General features: G+C 46.5%; 1 protein-coding gene across 1 annotated transcript in view; it reads left to right on the top strand.

Moving 5' to 3' along the window:
- The window catches only part of Cit (citron rho-interacting serine/threonine kinase), a 169,239-nt gene that overhangs the window by 28,951 nt on the left and 115,492 nt on the right, over nt 1-24,796 (top strand). The window contains exons 6-8 of the mRNA XM_036171663.1: nt 411-501; nt 8,804-9,007; nt 10,429-10,582. Coding sequence (XP_036027556.1) covers nt 411-501; nt 8,804-9,007; nt 10,429-10,582 — 449 coding nt within the window. The remainder of the gene's footprint in view (nt 1-410; nt 502-8,803; nt 9,008-10,428; nt 10,583-24,796) is intronic.

The raw sequence follows: 24,796 nt of genomic DNA, 5'->3' as shown, positions 1-24,796 counted from the left end.
AGTTGCAAAGACATTCCACAGAAGTCTCCGTCCTCAGGTTTCTTTTCATATCTTCACTTTATTTCAGAATGTTATACAGAGATATCATATATCTATATCTATATATATATATATATATATATATATATATCATATAGACATATATATAGTAGGGATGCAGAATTTGGGATAAAAGACTTTTCTGTTTGTGAACCACATGACCTCAGATGAATTCTTTAGGTTTTCTGGTCTTAGATTTTAAATATAAAAATGTGAGCCTCTAGTAGGAATAATCCATCTAATAGCATTACATTTGCTTTCTTTTTCTCCCTCCCTTTAAAAAAAGTTGAATTTATTTTTCAAGGTGGGTGCTAATCGTTCATATCTACCAGTAGGGAAGGTCTGTGTAGCATAACATGACTTTCTTACAGAGACATCAAGCCTGAGAACATCCTCATCGACCGAACGGGACACATCAAGCTGGTGGATTTTGGATCGGCTGCTAAAATGAATTCAAATAAGGTGATTAGAAAATGGCACGGGCTAGCTCAGGGGGTTATGCTAAAGAGTGTTCTGTGGTCCTTGTGAATTTGGCAGATGTAGGATACAATGGTGAACTGTCCTTAGTGTTTGACTCTTGCAGGGAGTAGGGTCAGGGGTCAGGGTGCAGAGATGTTCCTCAGACAGTGGCACCCTTTGGTAATACCTCCTAGTACCCTGCCAACTGTTTATATGAATATTTTTACACTTTCATTAAAAAAAAAAAAGGAAAATGTTCATTTTATTTTCTCCTTACCTCTTACAGAGACTGTTTCCTGTTACATCACCTTGGTGTACTTAAAAATATTTTGATGATACATGACCTTCTTTTTCTTAAATGTTCTTCATATGCAGCAAAATTGAAATTAGTAGCTAGAGAATTTGAGCTAAATCTCTCAGAGTGTCAAGAACTGATGTTTAAAATGCCATTTTTGAGTCTTGGACTTTTGGTAAAAATTTAATTGTGTTCCACATGCTGATTAGGAAGCCAGGAGAGGAGCAGGTCAACACTGAGGCAACTTCCCACAAAGATGACAAAGCTGTAGAGGAAAAGAATGTAAAATCCTCTACTAAAGTGATCTCATCCTAAAATGTGAATTTCAAGGTCAGCTTTGTAGAAAGGATGGGTCTGAGGGAGAAGTGGACCTAAGCGGTAATCCCGATTTCACTACTGAGCCGCTCAGTGACTCTGGCAAATCCAAGGAACTCGGCCGTTCATCCTTTCTCTAGAAGACACAGCTTCCACTTGAAATGCATAAAATCGGAGGCTGGAGAAAACGCTCTTCAGAATGCCTCCCAGATCTGAGATTTAAGTCCTTTATATGAAGGACAATATGTAAAATTACTTTTTCATCCCCAGATTCCTCTGGGAAAGGTGGATATTATTAGGTTGATATTAGGAAAGGCTTAGAGCTGCGTTAACGCTGTGCACTTTGGAATCTGGCCTGTGTGCTTTGCAGCCCCAAGAACTTCTCCAGGTAACTTAACTTGGCATTTAGGCTATTAGAAAACAGACTCTCTCGATGCAGATGCAGTCCAAACTCAACTCCAGCATCATTTTTTCCCCCTTTAGGCTCTATTTTTAAAAAAAAAAGAAAAAGAAAAAAAAAGATTATTACTATTTTTATTTGTGTGTCTGTGTCCTTGTGAATGTGTGTCCATGTGTGCATGCCTGAGGAGGCCAGAAGAGGGTGTCAGACAGATCTCCCCCCTCCCAAGCTGAAGTGACAGGGTGGTGTGAGCTGCCTGCCCTAAGTGTTAGGAATCAAACTTGGGTCCTCTGGAAGAGCAACAAACGCGAACATTTGAACCATCTCTCCAGGTGACATTCTTATCATCTATTTATGTAGTCCTCATGTTAAGAATTGTGAAATCAGGGCCTGGTGAAATGGCTCAGTGTGTTCAGGCACTCGCTGTCACTTCTGATGGCTGAGTTCAATCCCTGGACCCTCACAGAAGAAGGAAGGACACTCAATTCACTCACACGGATTGTCCTCCAACCTCCACATTTACACACACCAAATAAATGAATAAACATAATACAAAAATTTAGGAAAAAGAATTCTAGAATCAAATCATTTTATGCTTTAAACTCCAGAATAAATAGCATTAAGGATGTTTGGAAAAACCTCAGGGAAACATTTTATTTCATAAGTTTATTTAAAATAATCCATGTATAATACTTTAAAAAAACTTAGCCGGGCTGTGGCGCCGCACACCTTTAATCCCAGCACTCTGGGGGCAGAGGCAGGCGGATCTCTGTGAGTTCGAGGTCAGCCTGGTCTACAGAGTGAGTTCCAGGATAGTCACAGCAACACAGAGAAACCCTGTCTTGTAAACAACCCCCCTCAAAAAAAAAAAAAAAAGGTGTTGAGGGTCTAGCTTAGTAGTAGAGAATGCACTTTGCATCCGTGGCACCTTTGCTTCCTTCCCACCCCAAGTCATGTATAACTCAGAGATAGACATGAAAGCCCAGACACTGAATTTAGCGGAGCAATGCAGAGGATAAATTAAATAGCATAAAACTTTCGTAGGGTTCAGAAACTCCCAAATTATATTGGTGACATTAATAAACTAATGTGCTTAGAAAAAAATGTTAGTATAGGTTTATAATCTGAAAGTGTAACCTTTCACCATTGACGTTTGGGTTCGGATAATTCTTTGTTGTGGGAGCTGGGCTGGGCATTATGGGATGTTTAACTAGCTCCTTGGTCTCTACTCACTAGATCCAAATACCACCCTCCGCTCAGTTATGACAACCCCAAGTGCCTCCAGCACTCCCGAGTACCCTGGGGTGGCGGGAAGAAAACCACCCTGGGTTAAGAATGTCTGTGGATGGCAAAAGCATCAGAGAAATAATTAGAGTTGGCCATGTGCGTCTGCAGTAAGAAAAGCCCGCGGGGGAAAAAGGAGATTATGATTTATCATTGCTGCTCTCTGTAAATAAAGAGTGGTGAAGAGTAAGGCTCTGAGCTGGGAATGGCGGCTTAGGCTTTCATGCCAGCACCCGGGAAGCACAAGCAGAAGGATCTCTGTGAGTTAGAGACCAGCCTGGTCTACATAGTGAGTTCTAGACTAGCCAGGGCTACATAATGCGTTCTTGTCTGAAAAAAAAAAAAAAAAAAAAAGGAAATCCCCGACCCTGCAGCTGGAGCCGCTCTCTAGAGCTTCCCACATTTCGAGTTCATCATGTGGTGCTTCAGACCGCCTTCTTCAGTTCTGACTGTAGCAGCCTTCACCCCAGGCGGAGACGCTCGGGTTCGTTTTGGTCGAAGAGTCAGCGTGCTCGGACACACATAGAGCACTGCTGTTCTCCTCCCCGTGCTTTTAGGGCCGGAGTGTGAAAAGAAGATGAGGACGAATCCAATACATTGTTACTGTTTTACTTGGTGTGTCTGTGTGTGTGTGTGTGTGTGTGTGTGTGTGTGTGTGTGTGCGCGCGCACGCACATGTGGAGGCCAGGATAACCGCCAGTGTCACTCAGCGTCTTTCTTGTTTGAGCTGGTATCTCTTTGTTGTTGCTTCTGGGGATGCGAGGCTAGCTGGCCTGCAGGTTCCTGGGGTCTCCCCTGTTTCCACCCCACCTCTCACGGTAGGAGTGCTCGGCTTTACGCGGATTCTGGACCTAGAATTCAAGTCCTTAGACTGCAAGCCCTTTATCCGCCTGCTGTCTCCCCAGCCCCCTTAGCAGTGTCTTAAAGGTAAAGGTCTTTTTTATTGTAGAAGAGCAGCAATTTACAGTCCAGATCAAATGTGGATAGAGGATTAGAAATTATTTTGCTTTGTTCTTTTGATTAATCGTGAGCCGACCGCAGAGTGTGACTGTGTCGAGTAGGGTGCTTTATAGGCATGACGTCGGTCCTACTTATTTTCTCTACTATAACTATACTATACAAATACAGTCTGTGGGCTGTGGGGATGGCTCACTTGGTAAAGTGCCTGTCTGGTAAGCGTGAGTCCTTGAGTTCGATCCCACGTGGGATCCCAGAGCTGGGGAGGCTGGGACAGATAACTCTCTGGGGTTGGTTGGTCAGCCAGCCTACTTGAAGGGGTGAGCTCCAGATTCCGTAAGAGACCTTCTCTCAAAAACCAAGGTGGAGAGCTGGCAAGATGGCCCAGCAGGAAAAGGTGTTTGCTGCCATATCTGAGTTCTGTCCCTAGGACCCTCTTGGAGGAAGGCGGTACCGCAGGTTTCCTATGACCTCCACACCCTCGGTGCTGTGGTACGTTTGTGTGTGTGTGGTGCACCCCCTCGAATGAATATAATAACAAAGTGGTGGAAAGTGATGGGGGAAGACACCCAAGTTGTCCTGTGGCCTCTGCTCACGTATGCACACACACATGCCCTGTCTGTATCTGGAACTTCCTGCCTGCCGCCCTAAGTCCACTGACCTCCTTTCATTCCCTGGTATTTTGGATATCTGTGAGTTGAGTTTTTCCAGCTCCTGCTGTCTTTATTTCCAGCTTCTTATTCAGAAGGTAGCCTTAGTGTATTTTACCTTAGTCAGCAGGACCGTGTGCCTAGCGACCTCAGGACCCTCCCTGTCACTCAGTCTCACTTCCCTTATTGGCGTCTCAGAGAAGGGCCAACAGCTGACCGGCTCTTCTGGGCCTCAGGAAACTAGCTGTAAAGGGTTTGTAAATAGAGTGGAGCATGCGTACTAGTCACCTCCTGAGGAGCTGGAGACCCAGAGGCAAACATTCTTCTCAGATTTATGTAGGAGCAAAGATTTCTTTCATTCCTGTAATTTTCCGATTCTCTCTCTTGTGTATTTATAGAAAGACACATATAATATAGACATACAGAAATCACTCCTGTGTCTCTGTCCTCCCCTCTCCCTCCACCCCCTCTGTTAGGCCCACACTCTGGTAATGTAGGTTTTCCCAGTCCTAAAGCCAGAGCTTAGCGAAATGAAAATATACACCTACTTCTGCAGGGGAGTGTGTGTGTGTGTGTGTGTGTGTGTGTGTGCGTTGTTAAATTTCACATTTCAGCCTTTTATGGTGGTGATTTTAGAGGATGAAGAGAATAGTTTTCCTCCCATATTTTAAATATTTATTTAAAAATTCTGTGTATATGTGTGGCAGTGTACATATGTGAGTGAGTGCAGTTCCTACAGAGTCCAGAAGAGGGCAGTGGATTCCCCTGGAATCCTGGGGTGGGGGGCTGGAAATCAAACTTGGATCCTCTGTAGGATCATCCCGTGTTCACAGCCGCAGAGCCGTCTCTCCACGTCCCTGTTTGTTTGTTTGTTTGTTTGTTTGTTTATTTTTGAGACAGGGTTTTTCTGTGAACTCTGACTGTCTTGGAACTTGCTCTATAGCCCTGGCTGGCCTTGGCTATAGAACTCAGAGATCCGCCTGCCTCTGCCTCCCGAGTGCTGGGGTTAAAGGCATGTGTGCCACCACCACTGCCACCGCCCGGCCATTTTATTTTTAAAAGAACCTGCTGAATTTTCAGTTACTTTGCTTCTCCCTCCCCCTTTTCCTTTGTTTCCCCTGTCTTCCTAAAATGTGGCAGACATTTCCGCCCTGCTCTTCTGTCTCCTCCCGCAGAGGTTTTGGTTTCTCTGTTAGCAGTGTGAGAATTAAAATTAAAGGTGAGGAATGCCTGGACCCAGTCAGACCGTGCCCTTTGTGGGCCCGTGGGTGCCTAGGTCACTTTGAGTATCTCACCCAGGTTAACTACTGAATTTCTTTCAGAGGAGTGTGGGGAAGCCCTCATGATCACATGCGAGAGCCCATGTGATGCTTGGGGGTCAGTGACTAAGGGAAAGTTGGTAATCATTAAAGACCCTTGTTAACTGCTAATGAGCACGAGGTTGAAGTTGTGTGACGGACGAGCAGGCAGTTTCGCTTTTGTGGCTTCTAGCACAAATTGCTAATAGAATTTAGATAGTTACTGGACATAAATAAGTGTAATATGTACAAATGTTTATACATTTCTGTTATGAGGTAAGCATAGTTGCAGGGTTATTATCTGACTCGTCTTGATCATTAGTTTAGAAATGAGGTGTTGACTGTTTATAACCTTCGATTTGGTCATCCTAATAAACCCGGCCCAGTCAGGTTTAGCTCATTGGCTGTGAACAAGTGATCGTGTCGTCAGGGAAGAATATTCTAGAACATACCGTGTGGCAACAGAAGAGACCCTAACCACAGCAAATGACGTTCCCCTAACAGCTGTGAGGTTCCCGTGCTTGCAAGAGAATTAGACATTACATCAACAAGGCCCAGACTGCTGACATCAAGGCCTTTGCCCAGCGTCAGCTACTCTTGGATTCAAGGTTGAGACACACTCTCTAGACTCAGTGTCCCCTCTGTGTCTTCACTGTTCCCCCAGCACAGGCCTGCCTGTTGTCTCTCATGCACTGTGACTTGTGAGCGTTCTCGAATGGGTCCTTGTAGAGCAACGCTGTTGTTCAGTGTCAGAAGTGCCGCCATCACGGTTTTCTGGGTTGGAGGCCAGGAAAACCTACGTAGAGTGAATGGGCCTGAGGAAAGGGGTGGAGGGAGAAGGAACGTGTGTGTGTGTGTGTGTGTGTGTGTGTGTGTGTGTGTGTGTGTTTGAATACATAAGAGAAAGAATATGGAAGTTAGAGGGATATTCTGATAGTCCTAGTATGTATACATGTGAGAAAGAGGATTGGGATAATCACAGGAATGTTTTTTTGTTTTTGTTTTTGTTTTTGTTTAGACAGGGTTTCTCTGTGTAGTTTTGGCGCCTGTCCTGGAACCTCGCTCTGTAGACCAGGCTGGCCTCGAACTCACAGAGATCTGCCTGGCTCTGCCTCCCGAGTGTTGGGATTAAAGGCATGTACCACCACCGCCTGTCGACAGGAATGTTTTATATATTCATATGCATACACATATACAAAATCATAGAATAAAAGTGAGGGGATGAGAGAATTACAGGAAATTCTCACTTCTTGGGTCGGGAGAGGGACAAGCTTGATGTCACAGCTGAAAGAACCTCATCCAACCCCATCAGTGCCTGGCTCTAAACATCCCCTTTCCTCTCATAACTTTGAAATCAAATCAAAGCAAACTCCCCTCCCTGTCCTCCTCCTCCTCCTCCTCCTCCTCCTCCTCCTCCTCCTCTTCTCCTCCTCTTCTTCAGGAGGCCTTACTATATAAGCCCCCTGGTTGGCCTAGAACAGAACTCTGGCCTAAATCCCCTTTTCTTGATATAGTGTCCATCCGTAAGGGAGTGTGGCCATGTCCCCTAGATCTTTGGGTTCTGTTGGGGGCACTTCTTAATCCTTTAAGGAAGAGTTGTTGTTGGGGTTTTTTCTGAACCATCTAACTGCTGACCAGGAGAGGGCTGTAAGTGCTGCTGTGGGTGACAGGCTTCGGTCAACACTGCTATCTAAAGTCAGGCCTCTCAGCTTTGATGACAGACATCCTCAGACCTTCACATTTCATGCTCAGTAAAACCTGAGAAACAGTTTTGAAGATCAAAGGAGTTGCCAGCTTGCCGAATCCCCCAGTGAGGGTCAGGGGTTCTAATTCTTTGATCGGCATCATTTCAAGAAACAAAGGCATTAAACACCAAAACGGAATTTCTTAGGAGACGAGGGAGGACCGTCCCTGTAATGGAATGTGCTTGGCTCTGTTGAAGACTTCCTGCAGTGTCCTGGTCTGCCTTTGCCAAGGGCAGAGCTGGGGCGGGCGCTGGAAGATTGGAGGATAGGCCGGACCTGGTTTCTGAACAGTGAGGGGCCACGGGAGCCAATGAAAAAGGTGAACTCATTAACATGCAGCCTGGGTGGAACTCACTCATCACGCTGTGCCCTGCTGGTGGGCTGAAGTAGGAAAAGGATCCCAAGGCCATTTTCCATTTTTTTTTTTTTTTTTCCAAACTTGAGATTTAGCCTGACTTCATGCTTTTTTTGTGTGTGTGTTACCAGCTAGTCTCCAGTTTTTCATTATTAGATATCTTGTATCATAGATTCATGTTTAGGCTTTCTTCTTCTTTTTCCTCCTCCTCCTCCTCTTCCTCCTTCTTCTCCCCACCCCGTGTGGTTTATGTGAGTGTGCTTGCATATGTGTGTGCATGGATGTGGGGGCCAGAGGTCAACACAGGGTCTCTTCCTCTACTGTTCTCCACTTTATATTTTGAAGCAGAGTCTCTCCCTGAACTTGGGGTTCACCAATTTGGGTAGCCTGGCTAGCAGAAAGCCCCTGGGGTCTCCTCATATGAGCCTTCCCAGTGCTGGAATTTGTAGACGTACACCCACATTTAGTTTTTTTATGTGGGTTTCGGGGATTTGAACTCGGGTCCTCATGCTTATACAGCAGACACTTTACCAACTGAATCATCTCCCCAGCCCAACTTTGCCATATATATATATATATATATATAGTTTTTGAGTAAAAGAAATTCTGTTGAGTTGGGAATGTAGCTTGGGTGGGGATGGAATGCTTTCTATCTTTTATAAGGCCCTGTGTTCAGTCCCTTAGTGTTGGCTAGAAAGTTCTGTTGTATCAGTAACTTGTACCAGGAAATCCATCCTCACTCAGTTGTTTACTGAAACGGTATACGTCATCAGCAAACCCTATCTGTTTGCCTTTGGGTTGTGTTAATACCCTTCTCCCCTTTCAAAGTTAGTAAAGCAATGGCATTTCTTGACAGTGTACCACTTGATAGAAGGGTTAAGGGCCTGGGTGGATAGTAATCGTTGGCCAATCGGTTGGTGACTCGGTTGGTGTCTGATGCTGGTGTTGGCACCTTCTGGTGGGTAATTGAGAGTGTGCTGTGTTCATTTCATTTCCGGGTGTCTAGGTGGATGCCAAACTCCCCATTGGGACCCCAGACTACATGGCTCCTGAAGTGTTGACCATGATGAATGAGGACCGGAGAGGCACCTATGGCCTGGAATGTGACTGGTGGTCAGTGGGAGTGGTCGCCTATGAGATGGTCTACGGGAGAACCCCCTTCACCGAGGGAACCTCCGCCCGCACCTTCAACAACATCATGAACTTCCAGGTGAAGGCTCATTAGGATTTGAAGCAGTGTTCCCGTGTAAAGCAGACAGCTCTGATTTTTGCTGAAAGCGCCACTGAGCATGCCCCTCACGGGGGCCCTCCGAATCGCAGCTGTCAGTCATTGTGAGGGCACATCAGTGTTTTGGGTAGCTCTGGAAAGGAAAAATGGCTGCCATTTTAATTCCATCTTTTTATCGATTGTGAAATGCGTCTTGAGTTCACTGTCGTTAAATGTGCGTGAGTCGTGGAATCAATGCGATAGCTTATTAGCTTCCTTCTTTTTCAAACGACCCTGGGAGGTAGATGTTACCACCTCACACGCTGATGAAGCAACCAGACAGGCCAGGCTGAGCCAACTGCCTGAAACAACACAGGCAGTTTTGGCTCTGAAGCCATGATTCTCAAGTGGGGGAGATGTGAGTGGATGAGTTAGAATTGAAGTAACGTGTGTATGTGTACACACACAAATATGCATAAAGTAGAATTAAAACTGCTCTCTAATAAGTATACTTGCACTCGATTAAGCCCATTTCTAAAGAACGTGATGAACCCATTTTTTAGTTTCAGCTTAAGGGAGAAAAGAGGCCTCATTCCCTTGGATTTTAGATCTCATCCAATTTTCATTTTCCTGGAATGGTTGATGCATATATATTTTTTTAATGTACAAACACTGTTACTGAGGCTTCTCTTGAGTTGAAATTTCCCTCTAGAGCTAATTTTCATCCTCCATTTCAGTCTGATGATTCAGTAATTCATGCTTAGCAGAGCTGTACTAGGTACTGTTGGGTACCAGGTCAGCAGTGATGAACCAGGGGACCATCTTTACCTTCCCTCCCCCAGAAACCCTAGCACATCATGTTCGTATAAAAGGGGAACACATGCTGGGTGGGTGGAGGCAGGTGCATCCTTGGCTACATTTTGAGTTCCAGGCCAGTCTGGGCTGTGTGATAACCCTGTTTCAAGAAACCAAAAGCAGGCAAGGAAAAGTGGCGTGTGGACAGGGTGCATGTGGGAGGGATGTCAGACGGGAAAGTAGCCGGCGAGCGCTGGGGGGTGGCGCTGGTAGACAGAGTTCTAGGCCGAGAGAACAGCATGAGATGAACAGAGAGCCTGAAATAACTCGTCACTGTTGGACAACAGAGAGAGAGAGAGAGAGATGGGGGTGTGTGAGAGTCGATGGGAGAGGGACGCACAGGTCAAGCCACAAAGGCCATTGAACCCCAACAAAAGAACCAGGCCTATTGATGTATGCAGACCACTTATTTCAGGAACATGCCTTTGGTCTAAAGTTATGAGGGCACCAAACTTTATTTTAAAAAAAAAAAGAATGAAAAGAAGTTATATGTATGAGAAATTCTCTCTTCACTTCAGGCCATAAACTGAATCACTGCTAAGGAAAATTTTTTTTTTTTTTTTGAATAGCGGTTTTTGAAGTTCCCGGATGACCCCAAAGTTAGCAGTGAGTTCCTTGATCTGATTCAGAGTTTGCTGTGTGGCCAGAAAGAGAGACTGAAGTTTGAGGGTCTCTGCTGCCACCCCTTCTTTGCCAGAACCGACTGGAATAACATTCGTAACTGTAAGTAGAGCGCGCTCCTTTGGCTTGGGTTTGGGATTGAGAAGGCAGTCTGGACTTGACATAAAGGTTTTCATTATTTACAGCCTCAGAAAGAGCTAATGATGCAGCTGTCTTTGAGTAATAACTGTCTGTAGAGAAGTGGGTCATTTGCCAAGCTCTATCTGTCCATGGCCTTCAGAAAATTTCTAGGAGTGAGGTAGAGGTACAGATGGTGGTCCCTTGGTGTGACAGTTTCTTCCAAGACAAAACACAGACCAGGTTATTTCATCCTCAGTAGAGAAAAAGATGTGGAGATCGGGCACTGGGGCTCCGTGGAGGACCAAGCCTGGGCTGGAACCATAAACGGCTGACTGTGCTCATGTGCTTCCCCAAGTGTTTGTCTTTGCTCCCAAGCATGGAAAGTCTGTAGTGCATGTATCCCGGGCCCCAGTCACACCACACTGTGTATATAATCAATATAAACCGAATCACTTCCTTGAGAACAAGAATCCGACTTATCAACAACACCAAGAAACATGTTTATTTTTATGAATTGGTGATTTTGTTTTGAAGACTTTAAAGCATTTCTTTTTTTTTTTTTTTTGGTATGTTGCTGATTGAAGGTCACCCCATGACCTGGCCCAGTGATCAGCATAGATTAGAATGGCGGTGTTGGGTGTGTTTATTTTTGGTGCTGATGGGAGATGGGGAACTGGAAGCTGTTTTTAGGTGTCAACTCTGAGCTTCTAATTGGAGCTGCGCTGATTACAGGTTGAACGTCCCTAATCAAAAAAAAAAAAAAAAAAAAAACCACAACGACAACAAAAAAAAACAAAACCAAAAACCCCATAAACCAAAGCCAAAACCCAAAATACTCCAAAATCTGAAACCTTTTGAGCACCAATATGATATCGCTAATAGAAATTCCATGTGTGCTCCCATGAGGAGTTGCATTAAATATATAAAATTACTTTCTGGCTGTGTGTGTGGGACGGAAGTGAGATCTGTGCCTAGTTATGGGTCCCAACTTCATGGTATCTTGTTCAACCTACATGTAAATATTCCAAACTCAGAGAAATCTGTCCCTGTTTAGGACAAAGGACTGTGTAAGCTCTTACGCCTTCAGCTGAGAAGTAAGAAGCGTAGCTGGTGTATTGCCTTTTTCCCATTGTGACAAAATACTCTGACTGAAGTAACGTCAAGGAGAAGGAGTTTATTCCGCTCACAGTTCAAGGGTACAGACCAGCATGGTGTCTAAATCAAAGAGGCAAGAGCTTGAAGCAGCTGGTCACTTCACATTCACGTGGTGCAAGCGCTGCTCAGCTCGGCGCCTCTCTCGGCTCGGCGCCTCTCTCGGCTCCTACAGTCCAGGCTCCTTCACAGGGAATGGCACTGCCCACAGTGGGCAGGTCTTAACGCTTCTGCTAACACAAACTAGGTAATCTCCCCCAGGTGTGCCCAGGGTCCCATTTCTTCAGTGAGTCTAGATCCTCTCAGGTTGGCTGTTAACACTGGCCGTCATGTTGGGATCCAGTCTTTGGGAGTCAAGAGTCATGTCAGTTGTTTTTCTGACGCCTGCTGAGGCATTTCAGTAGACCACATGTCTTAGTGAGACAGGGTTTCTCTGTGTAGCCCTGACCGTCCTGGAACTCACTCTGTAGCCCAGGCTGGCCTCCAACTCACAGAGATCCGCCTGCCTCTGCCACCCGAGTGCTGGGATTAAAGGTGTGCGCCACCACCGCCAGGCCTAGAATACTTTCTTTTTTCTTTTTTTTTTTTTTTTATCTGAGACAGGGTTTCTCTGTGTAGCCCTGGCTGTCCTGAAGCGTGTTCTGTAGATCAGGCTGGCCTCGAACTCAGTGTGCGCCACCACACCTGGCGGTAGACTGTATCTCTGGAAATCCTTTTGACGGCTTTTCTTCCATGTGTTAGCCTTTGTTGTGATAAGATAACTAAGGAAAATCAACCCAAGGAGGGAAAAAGTTGATTAGGGCCAATGGTCCTCAGAGGTTTCAGCCCATGGTCTCTGCTCTGATGCTTCGGGCCTGTGGTGGCGTGGCGCACCTCAGTGGGAGGTACACATGAACACAGTGAGGCCTATTCTCCTGAAGGGTGGGAAGGACCTGTGTCTCAATATCCCCTCTAGGGTCATGTGACCTCACTCCCCCCCCCCCCCCCCTTAATAAAGGTGCCACCACCTCCTAGGAGTGGCATAGTGTGACGATCAAGCTTTCAACACATGGCCTTTTAAAAGAGACGTATAGCATTCTGGTAGTCACACTGGTTTGTTTTTCTTAGTATTCAGCCAATTCCCTCCAAATTTCCAAAGGTGAGACTTTTTAATCAGTAATATATTTTCATTCTTTCCATTAACGCTTCTAGAAAGAGTTGATAGAGTATCCTTTAGATGCTGTTCAAGCACTTAATCTTTTCTTGTCTTGCCTTTTTATCTCATCTTCTTGAACAAGCAATTAATGTTTTTATGCATGAGCTTGCTAATTATGCCTAACAACACATTTCCACTAAGGTAAGTCGGTGAATGGCGGTTAATTATCTGAGTAACTTTATTTTGTGTTTTGGTAGAGCTTGATGTTGTTTTTGCTCTGAGAGTTTGCCCTTCCTTGCTGCGGGGGTGGGGTGGTGGTGGTGGTTCCAGGGACAGTCCCCCTCCCTCTTGGGTACCCAAATCTGAGGCTGCCCAGGTTCATCTTTATATAAACTGACATACGACATACATATACTGTGTCTTCTTTACGTCATGCCTGGGTGAACTCTGACGCTGATAGGAGATGCCATGAAGAGTTGCTGTGCTGTTTTGTTCAGGGAATCAGTGACCAGAAGCAGCCGTGGGGGGTATGCATGTATGAGTGCAGTGCCCTGCAGAGACCATAGAGGACTGGACTCCAGTGCTCATTCAGAAGGTGGAGACAGGGCTGGGGGAGTGGCTCAGTGGTCAAGAGAGCCTGCTGCTCTCCCAGAGGACCAGAGTTTCATTCCCAGCACCATGTCAGAAGGTCACAACCACCAGTAACTCTAGCTCCAGGGGATCCCATGCCCTCTCTGGTGTCTGTGGCCACCTGCACATGCTCACCTTTGCGTGTGCACACATATGCACATGATTTTTTTTTTTTTTTTTTTTTTTCTGAGACAGGGTTTCCCTGTATAGATTTGCACCTTTCCTGGAACTCACTTGGTAGCCCAGGCTAGCCTCGAACTCACGGAGATCCACCTGGCTCTGCCTCCCGAGTGCTGGGATTAAAGGCGTGCACCACCACCGCCACATGATTTTTATTGACAGCTGGCTCCCGGTGTAGTTGATGGCTCCAAAGACTCAGCAAAATAAGTTTGCTTGAATAAAGAGATTCTTTTCATTTCAATCAACCTGTGTTTTGTACTATCAGACTTCCAGAAAAATCGCAGAGTTGATGCCCTGTCTCTGGACCTTTCCCTGCCTTGTCCCTAATGTGGATAGCTCTTATAGAACAATATGTCACTTGTCAAAACCCAGACTAAATTTTTCTGAAGATGTTATTACTTAAACTTGAGACTTTCAACAGGTTTCACGAGTTTTTCCAACTCGGGTCCCTCTTCTGTCCTGGCCCATACAGCGGGAGGTGTTTGTTAGGATGTTACTAGGCTCTGGTGAAGTAGCTCAGCCGGGGCTGGAATCCTCATTCTCTCTGAGGATTGGTAGCGGAGAGGCATGGTCTTTACCCAGTGTCTGCCAGCAGGTTTCTCTCTCTCTCTCTCTCTCTCTCTCTCTCTCTCTCTCTCTCTCGTGTGTGTGTGTGTGTGTGTGTGTGTGTGTGTGTGTGTGTTTTGCAATCAGCTCTGGGCCTTGTGAATCAGAACATTGCTGTACTCCAAGTGATTTGAGCTGTTTTCTAACATAAATTGCGTCTTTGTCCAATTCTGTTTCTCACAAACACACATGGAGTGACTCTCATCAGCCCAGAACCCTTGCAGTCATCAAGATCCCCAAGTTTACGGTCACCACTTTGATGCCTTATGATCCCGGCAATTGAGCATTGCCGCTTCCCACAACATGATATTGTCCCTTGATGAAAGCGACCTTAGCCTCTCTGCTGTTTCGCCCCTTATAATTCTCTTTCTTGTTGTAACCAATGAAAGAAAGTACTGCTTAGCACAGCAGGTAATAATCGTCGAAAGCTCATTATCTCGAGAGGTGGTCCTGGCGGGATACGGAAACGCAGTTTAAGAAGGGTCCAGGCAGGTTGATATGAGTGACGGGGGCCAGGAAGTTCAGTGAGGGAGGCCAGGTGGAGCATCCTTGCCCTCCCAGGCCCTGGCCCTTGGAGTTGTCGCGAGCAAGACCATGTGACTTGGGGATCTGACCCAGTTCAGGGGTTTTTATTCTCACAGCCAGTGGAGGACTCTGGGCGGAGTTACCGCCCTGCTGTCGGGTGTCTAGGCACCCTTTACTGTGTGTCTCCCTTCCCAGCCTTCTGCAAAGTTGTGTTTGCTGCTGCTACTGCTGCTTTTTGTTATTATTTCAGGGCTGCGCTCCAGGGGCTCCTGAACCCCAACAGCTGCCCTGGGCGGTTCAGTTCCGGTGTTTCAGATTCTGGTCTTAACCCAGCTTGACTTTTCTCTCCTCCTGGGAGCCAGTCAGCGCTCTGCATGCACTCTCCTACTGTTGGCATCTCTCCGGTCCTGTCAGTGGGAGAAGGTTTTTGCTGTCTGGCACTTTCCCAGAGTTCATCTTTTAAAATGTTTTCCCCCAACAGAACTGGCATACTTACACCTTTCACCCAAGGCTTTCTTTGTGTCTCAAGGATGGTATCAATGCGAGAGGTGACCGTGAATTCTCTCCTTGAGTGTTTCTGGCTAATGTCCTAGAGAACCACCAGTTTTACACTCCCGACATGGGTCTTTCCTCTTGGGTCTTCCACTGTTTTCAACACGAAGCAGTTCTCGCCAAGTTCTTCCTGTTTTCCAGGTCTCTGGCATTTGTTAGCAGAGAGTACATTTTGTTTTGCTCCAGCAGTGACTCAGTGGCGGGCCCATGCTGATGGCACATTGAGATCTTCTCTTTCCCAATAGATCTGTCCCTTTGCCTGCTCTGCCTGGCCCTGGGCAGTTGGTGGTTAGATTGTAAACATTTAGTCACGTGACTGTCAACCCGTGGGAGGGGTGGGTACATCGGGTTGAAGTGGAGTAACTCTGTGCTTTCCCATCGCTGAGTGACGGTGTTGGAAGATGCTGTGTATAAAGTAAATAGTACCATGTAGCTTCCTCTTTTAAAAATTGCAGTCCTTTAGCAGCACAGGCTGCGTTTATTCTATCCCAGTTCAAGAAATTCTAATGTATGACATGGTATTGTTTCAAAACCCTTGGGTTTTAGATCCATCTTGCAGATGTGGACAATATGGTAACTTACTCCAGATCAGCGAATGGGTGTGGATTTGTGTCACAATTTACGTGATTCAAAACCCATACTCTTTCCGCATACGGTGCTTGCTCTCGCATGAACGGTGATGGTAGTGGTGATGGTAATGACAGACCATGCTGCACTGGAGTGAGCCCCGTTAGCCTCTGGGCCTGTTGGAGAATGTTTGCAGTTGAAGTAACTTTGGAAGTGGCAAGGTTCAGTCCGGCATCAGAGCGTCCGCAGTGTGCAAGGCGCCGCGTCGGGTCCTCGGCCCTGCGTGAGCAAATCTGAATGTGGTCCTGCCTGCATGGAGCTTGGAGTCCTGGGTATTGGTGAAATTATTTAGGCCACTCCATGTAGTTAAAAGGGAGGTTTATTTTGTGGGGTAACTTACAAATGAAGGGTTAGGTTACAGGGTCTGGGAAAGGTATGGCGCAGTCCGGCGGTGTTCTCTGGAGAACTCTGCTCGCTCTACCTCCAGCGTCCAGGGTCCCAGAGCCAAGAGAGACCTTCTCTAGATCCTGGGTCTTCAGCTTCCTCCCTCAGCCCCGCCTTGTGGGCGTGACCATTACCGAAGCCTCAATGGGGGTTGGAACTTCCAGGCCAAGGCTGGGATGGCTACCCACTAGTCTGGGTAAGCTTGAATAGAGCTGTGGTCCTGAACAGTTGTTAACCCTAAGGTTTCATGTGCTGTCGGTTCCCCCACTAGGTTCCTGAACCTTGTATGCCTGACCTTAAACAAAACACAGACCCCGAGACCCTTCTCTACTTACAGCACCCGCCACCTTCTGATCCCTCATGTCTCAGAGCTAACCTGGGCAAGGACCTTGGATCGATGGCTTGCTTTTACCATTAGGATCTGTAGCCTCAGGAGCATGGTGAAGAAAGAACATTATGTCTTTTAGAGCAGGCTCTCCCAACGTTGACATTCGAGGCCAGATGATTTTTTTGTTGTGGGTCTGCTGTGTGAATTACAGTGTGCCTCTCATCATCCCTGGCCTCCACCCACACTGTCATTTAGCATCCCATTCTGCAGTTGTGAGACTCAAAAAACATCTCCACACATTGCTCATGGTCCCTGGAGGCGGGGGCTCAAGAGAGACGGTTGCCCCCAGCTGAGAATTTTCAGGAAGAAGAATGACATTCCAGTAATGTTAATCCCTCAAGACGGCTATTGCTAATAAGTTCAGAACTGTTGTGGAGGTCAGTGGGACTTTTCTGCTCGAGTTGTGGTCCATGGACCAATAACATTGTCATCGCCTGGGAGCTTGTTAGAGACTCGGAGACTCGGTCCTAAGTCAGACGCTGTGTTTTAATAAGATCCCTCGGTGATCCCTGTGCACATTAGTTTACAAAGCTACCGAGGAAGAGCAACATGAGATGTGTCAGGCTTAGCATTCTTTGCTCATCTTTGTGTGTCTTCCTCGTTTTGACTTCTGGGCTCAGGATGAGAGGAGGCTGCTCTCTGGTTAGCGACTCCCATGGTAGATGTAACTGCTTAGAATTGTTGGCTTAGTTTTAAAAAATTACATTCATTTATTTACGTGAGTATGTGTGTGGGCTCAGAGGAGAACTGGCGGGAGTCAGTTTCTTCCTTTCTTTCACCTTGTGGGTCCTGGGACTCGAACTCAGGTTACCAGACTTGGCAGCAAGCTTCTTTACCTGATAAACCATCTCACTGGCCCAGAATTGTTGGATTTTATGTTCTACCTTTTTTTTTTTTTTTTTTTTTTTTTTTCTTGAGACAGGGTTTCTCTGTGGAGCCTGTCCTGGACTAGCTCTGTAGACCAGGCTGGCCTCGAACTTACAGGGATTCATCTGCCTTTGCCTCCCATGTGCCACCCCCGCCCAGCTATACTATACCTTTGAGGAATGAATTTAAAGCTTTTCTTTCAGGTAGACTTTACATCCTTCAAGATGATGATGTACCTCTTCTTCATCTGATAGCAAGAGAGAATTTGCTTATCTCTCCCATTTACTCTTGTCTCGCTCCCTGTTAATGGAGGATGGGTTAAGTGCCCTTCATTAATACTTCTTAGACAAGTATTATTGGATGGCTAAGTGCCCACTATGTGCCAGGGTTCTGCAAAGCACACTGTGCATCTTACTGCCCCCTTTGCTCCTCCCCAGACCTCCAATGAGCCAATTAATTCCTAGAATTAATCCCACGATACACATGCTGACACTGGGGCTTGAAGACATGAGTCCTGAGTGACGGTCACTAGTGCAGTTGTCTGTGGTAGGTGTGGAATTCAGGTCCTTCCAACTCTAGCCTTTTTCTTTACTTTTATATTGTTTGTGAGGGCCTTTTATTGTTGTTGTTGTTGTTTTTAAGATAGAGTCTTGAGCTGGGTGGTGGTGGCGGTGGCGCACGCCTGTAATCCCAGCACTAGGGAGGCAGAGGCAGGCAGATCTCTGTGAGTTCGAGGCCAACTTGGTCTACAGAGCTAATCCAGGACAGCTTCCAAAGCTACAGAGAGACCCTGTCTCGAAAAACCAAAAAAACCAACAAACAAAAAAACCAAAAAAACCCAAAAAAAACACCAAAAAAAACAATAAACAAAAAAACCAAACAAACAAACAAACAAACCAGCCTGTGATGTCCTCAGATTTATGATCCTCCTGCCTCAGCCTCCCAAGTGCTAGGAATTTCAGTATATACCACCATTCTACCTAAAATACCACTAAATAAAATGTACCTCTTTAGCTTTTATTTATTTGGAGAATGCTGGAATAAGCAGTTAAGAGCACTTGTTGCTCTTGCAGAGAAGCTGGGTTAGGTTCCCAGTGCCCTATGGTAGTTCAGAATGGTCTCTAACTTAACTCTAGTTTTAGGAGAGCTGACACCCTCTTCCTACCTCCTTGGACACCAGGCACACACGTGATGCACATGCATTATGCAGACAAAACACTCATACACCATACACATACAAATAAATGTAAAATAAAAATAACTCTCAAAAAACTAATTGATATAGATAGTTGTAGGGTCAGTAATGTCTCCCCTCCCCCATGTCCAGTCTCTCCTTTTATGAGTTTCTTGTGTAACTTTCTGGAGAATTGTATGGTGATATAAAATATCATCGCCTCCTGTACTCTAGATGGCATCTTTGTTCTGCTTCTTAATAGTTTAGGTGTTCAACTGGGCAGTGGTGGTGCACACCTTGAATCCCAGCACTCGGGAGGCAAAGGTAGGTGGATCTTTGAGTTCAAGGCCAGCCTGGTCTACAGAGTGGATTCCAGGACAGCCAGAGTCACACAGTGAAACCCTGTCTCAAACAAAAAACAAAACAAACCAACCAGACAAATAAAAATTTAGACGTTCTTACTGGCAGGCTGTTTTCGTGTATCACTGGAAAGAATGAAGCCAAGGCTTTATAAGACTACTGCTCTGAAGTAGATTTCTTGTGGACAGCTCTTGTCTTACTCTTGAATAAAATTCCCTTATAGTTTTGGGGCTGGAGAGATGGCTCAGTGGTTAAGCGCACTGGCTGCTCTTCCAGGGGATCCGGGTTCAAGTCCTAGCACCCGCATGGCAGCCCACAACCTTCTGTAACTCCAGTTCTAGCGGATCCGACACCTTCACACAGACACACATTCAGACACCAATGTACATAAAATTAAAAATAAATAAAAATGTAAATAATTCCCTTATAGTTTTCACACGTCTTCCATTTCTGTATTTCCGCGTTTGCATGATCTCTATGGGACATGTGACGTGATTGCTCACATGCTTTCAACCTCTTTAAAAGCTGCCAAATGCAGAGGTGCCATTGCCTGAGCCAGGTATCTGGGAGGGTTTTGTTTTGACAATCATTGGAGGAGGACAGAGGTGAGCTTCTTTGTTAGGCTTGGTTGACACTGAACTGTGTCCCTCGGCCAGTCTCCCAGCCTCTGTAGGGACAGGAGGAAGGAAGGAAGAGGAATTGAGGCCCCTTGGGTATCAGCAGTGGGAGGGGGAGCCTAGGGAGACAGTGGGCTGCTGTAGAGCAGCGCAGGAACCAGCTGGCCAGAAGGGATGATGAAGAGATGCAGACTAGCCTCTTAGGGAATATTCAGGAATATTTATGCATCTCTTGGGGGCTGTTCTGTTTTTAGAGGGTAAATGATTAAGGGGAAAAACAGGCTAAAGGGAGCTAAATGCTTATGAATTAGGATTATAGGCCTTTTCTCCTCTAGCGTGAGTTTGGAGGCCACAGCCAGAGATATTAAAAATATATATCCTACGTTATAAATGGTGACAACTTATTTTAGAGACAACTGCAATATTAAGATGGAGTGGGTATAGGGGATCTGAGTGAAGGGTGTATCTGGTTCAGGAAACAAAGTACTGGTTCAGAGCAAAACAAGGGATTTCCTAGTATGTTGCTGAGGATGATCTGGGAGTCTCAGCATCCTGGTGGCCTAAGTAGGAGAGTCACAGGAACCGATAGAGTCCTCCTTCGTGAGGAGTACGGGTCTAGAGTCCTCCTTCGTGAGGAGTAGAGTCTAGAGTGGTTTGTTCTTCAACAACGTGGTTTTCCTAATATTGACCTTTGGGGAATTTCCGCACTGGATGTCCCATAAATAAAGCGTCCTGTGATATGATGGACCGATCCCTCCAAAATGTGCCCCTCCATGAGTCTCCGGTTTCTTGTGCCTCTGCCCAAGTACAGTGCCAGGTGTCAACCGGATCAGTTCTAAATGAGACAAGATAATGCCTTTCCATGGAGAAGATGGGAGATGGGAATAGGTTTGTCAGGGAACCCAGAAATTGGAGACCCCCACCATTCAGCTCTCGCTCGCTGAAAGCCCTTTCACAAACAAGCAAGCATGGAGATGATTTGGCCCATGATTCAGAATGATATTAAACATCTGGGCCTCTGTTCAGCAGCCAACTTTCCAATCAATTCTGTGAAGTGTGTTGATTGCATTTACGCTCATTTTCTGAGGGTGAAGGTTGGCTGGGACTAAAGGGGACTGTTGGCGGGAGTCACATGAGATGACAGCGTGAGGACACAGTGGAAGGCACAGGTGTCCAGAACTGAGGGTTGGGAACGGTTTCCAGTGCATAAATGTGGCCAGTTCTTCGCACCCCGGGAGTGGATACTCAGCTGTAGCACTCATGGTTTGGGACCAGAGACAGCCCTTCCTGACTTTCAAAGGGACATATGCAAAGGACTGACCCCCGAGACCCCCATGTTAGTGTTCAGTAACCTTTGATGCTGACACATTTGCCCATCCCACAGGAGAATATTAAACCTTGCTTCATAGGTGGGTTGGCCTTGCCGAAGAGGCGTCTGGGAGCAAGGACAAGAGTGGCCAGTTGGCTGAATGCCAGGTCTGGATGCAGGCCTGGAGAAGAGGGGCTGCTGAGCTGGCAGGATCTTCTGAGGCACACAGTCCTACCTCCTAGTAAAACAGTGACTCCTCTGCTCTGGGGAATGCAGTGAGCATCTCCCGCGGTGAGCTCCTCCCTCGTGGAAGGGGTGAGGGAGGAAGAGACTGGATGTGTTTGTCTAGTGCTTCTGCCTTGCAGGAAGAAATGAATGGGATAGTCACTCCCTAGCCAGGACGGCATAGAGAATAAAAGATCTCCCAGCAGTTGGACACAGCTCTGTTGAGGAATAACAGACGTACAAAGTCTACAAAACGTACAAAGACGTACAAAACTTAACAGTTTAAACTTTGATATGTGTGTAGACCTGTGAAGTCACCACCAGTCTTCAGCAAACAAACATGTCCCCCAAAACTTTATGTGCCCTGTGACTTCTCCCTTCCATCCTCCCCCATCCCTTGCTCTGTCCCTAGAAACAGTCGAACTAGTTCCAAGCACGGGGAGTTCAGTTTGTATTTCTAGAGTTCGTGTGAACTGAATCACGCAGTGTGTGCTGTCAGCCCTCCCTCATGTCCCCGTTCTGAAGTGCCTCCATGCTGATGTGTGAATCATCGTTCGTCAGTGCGGGGGGGGGGGGGGGGGTCCCTTGGTTACCTCACCACCTGCCAGTGAACGTTTGGGTTGTCTCCAGTTACTGGCCACTTGAAAGAAGATTGCTCTTATCACACGGGCACCAGTCTGCAGACGCATGCCTTCACTTCTCTGGACTAAAGCAGGGATGGGAATGGCCAGACCATATGGTTGGCATGTTTAACTTTGCAAAGAGGCCCCCAACTTTCCCACAGTGGTTGCTCCATTTTACATTCTCAGCAGCAGTGTCTGTGAGGCTCCCTAATCCTCCCAACTATATCGTGGGATATAGTCAGCTGTGGACATAGGATTAAGTCGTCTCCCCCACACCCCTGATTTAAAAAGTTTTAGAGCTCTGTGTCCTCTTTCCTTATCACCTCTCCTTCTGTATTCTCCCTCCTCCAAATGGTCTCGGTCTCCCCCCCCCCCCCCCCCCCCCCCCGCAATAAAGCTCTAGAAAGGTTAAAAAAAAGGTTTTAGAGGTCTGGGAGATGGCTCAGCTGGCAAAGTGTTTGCTGTGCAGCAGGAGGACCTGAGTTTGCATCCCAGCTGGATGTCAAAAGTCAGACTTGGCATGCTGCTATAATCCCATGCTGGGGAGGTAGATACAGGAGGGGTCCCTGGATTGTGCTGGCCTGGTAAGCTCCAGGGTTAGTGACAGACTGTTTATCAAGGAAGACACATGGCATTGATCTTTGGCCCTATACTTGCATGCATGTACACACACACACACACCTGTACCTGCAATTACATATACCCACATATAGTACACACACACACACACACACACCTGTACCTGCAATTACATATATCCACATATAGTATACACATACTTGTACCTGCAATTACATATACCCACATATAGTACACACACACATACACACACACGTGAACTGAACATTCATATGTATATATATTCACAACATTGACTTGGCAAAGAACTATGTCATTGTCCTTTAGATACCCCACATTCCGGATTGGTTCCCTCACCCCAGGATGGGCGTGGCACTTACTATTCTGGATCCTGTAAACTGAAACATTAACTCCACTGGCCTAGCCTGGAACAGTCAAAAAGACTGCAATGTCTTCAAACACACCAAACACATAAAAAAATTGATGAGTGCATAATGATGCGCAGAAGGAATTTTGTTGGTCACTCTTCGAGGTTGCCGAGGCCCCTATTTCCCTACTCTGGTGTAAATACAGAAAGCCTAGCGTCCATCCCATCTTTCCAGTTGAGCGTGTGACAGAGCAGCGGAACTGTTGATGTGCTAATCCATGTGGGCTGAAGGGGGGTGTCTGAAAGCCTCCTCTTGGCAGCCACTTCTGAAGTAACGGCTCAGAGATAATGATCGCCGTGGCTGCTGAACCCATTAGGTGAAAGATTGGAGAGAATATTCTGGTGGGGGAATCAGGGTGATATCATCAAACCAATGGATCGATTTTCACATCACAAAAATCGAGGTCAGGTGCTCTGTCCTCCCTAATGTCATGTGATAGCAAGGTGACAATCCCGGGTGATGCTCACAGCAAAAAAATCGCATGTGAATATTCAGAAGGCCCTGGGTTTATCTGCCAGCCTACAAGAAACACAGGGGATGCAGAGACAAGTTACATGATGCTCCAAGGAAACCGCCAGCCAAGTCCAGATGTGAGAAATTCTGCACGGTTCCTTAAACAAATAAATGGCTTGCCTGCCTTCCTTCCTTCCTTCCTTCCTTCCTTCCTTCCTTCCTTCCTTCCTTCCTCCCTCCCTCCCTCCCTCCCTCCCTCCCTCCCTCCCTCCCTCCTTCCTTCCTTTCTCTTTTTGGAAGAGTGTTCAGGTTAAAAGAGACATCAGCTTGCTGGTGTGTTGACTTAAAGACATCTTTGGAACATGTGGGGAAAACTGAGCATAGACACTGGTGTGGGGTGGACAGTTGTCTCAGTGGGTGTGGTGGAGGCCCTGTGGTCATGTGTCTTTTTTTTTTTTTTTGTCTTTAAGCTTTTTATTACATTTGTGTGTGTGTGTGTGTGTGTGTGTGTGTGTGTGTGTGTGTGTGTGTGTGTATCCCACAGTGTACATGTAGAGGTCAAAGGGCAGCTTTTGTGTGTTGGCTGTCTGGCTTTACCACAAGGGTCCTGGGCATCACTTTGGATGTCAGCCCTCGTGGGGAGTGTTCTCACCTGCTGAACCACTGCACGGGCGCTGGTTATGTTTCTTCTAAGGTCTTATCTAGGACTCGTGACATGGGTCTGCATGTAAAAACACCCTCTGGCGTGTACATAGTGGAAGGTGAAAACTGACCCCCCAAGAGCTGTCCTCCGACCTCCGCACTGTGCTGGTGTGCACCCCACACACGTACTCACACGAGCATGGAATAACATCACATGCTTTTTAAAATCCTTATCTGTTGGGTTGGGGATTTAGCTCAGTGGTAGAGCGCTTGCCTAGCAAGTACAAGGCCCTGGGTTCGATCCTCAGCTCAAAAAAAGAAAAAAAAAATCCTTATCTGTGGAGTAGTAGTTTTCAACTGGTGGAGGACATGGTGGTATTCAAGACATTTTTGATGAGTTGGGGGTGCTGTTGTGGGTAGAGACCTTGGATATTATTGGTGACCACGATGATAAGTGTAGCTGTGCCAACCCCATCAACAGGGACTTTGCCATTCTTGAATGTCAGCATACCACTGGTGGGAAACCTGGACCAGAGGGATCTAACTGCAGTAACAGTGGGCGTGCTGTCTCCGGTCAGCAGACAAGCCAGGTGGGGGGGGGGGGGTGACATGAGAGGAGAGCTGCCGAGGTTGGAGCCGGGGGATGGACATGTGAGGGGTTCATTTTACTTCTTAGCTACTTTAGTGCACGAAAGTTTTGGTTTATACTAAACATTTAAGAGTAAAAAGCTTTAGCCAGG

The sequence above is a fragment of the Onychomys torridus genome, chromosome 22, assembly GCF_903995425.1.
Source record: "Onychomys torridus chromosome 22, mOncTor1.1, whole genome shotgun sequence".
Classification (NCBI taxonomy): domain Eukaryota; kingdom Metazoa; phylum Chordata; class Mammalia; order Rodentia; family Cricetidae; genus Onychomys; species Onychomys torridus.
This window is presented reverse-complemented; position numbering and strand designations above follow the sequence as displayed.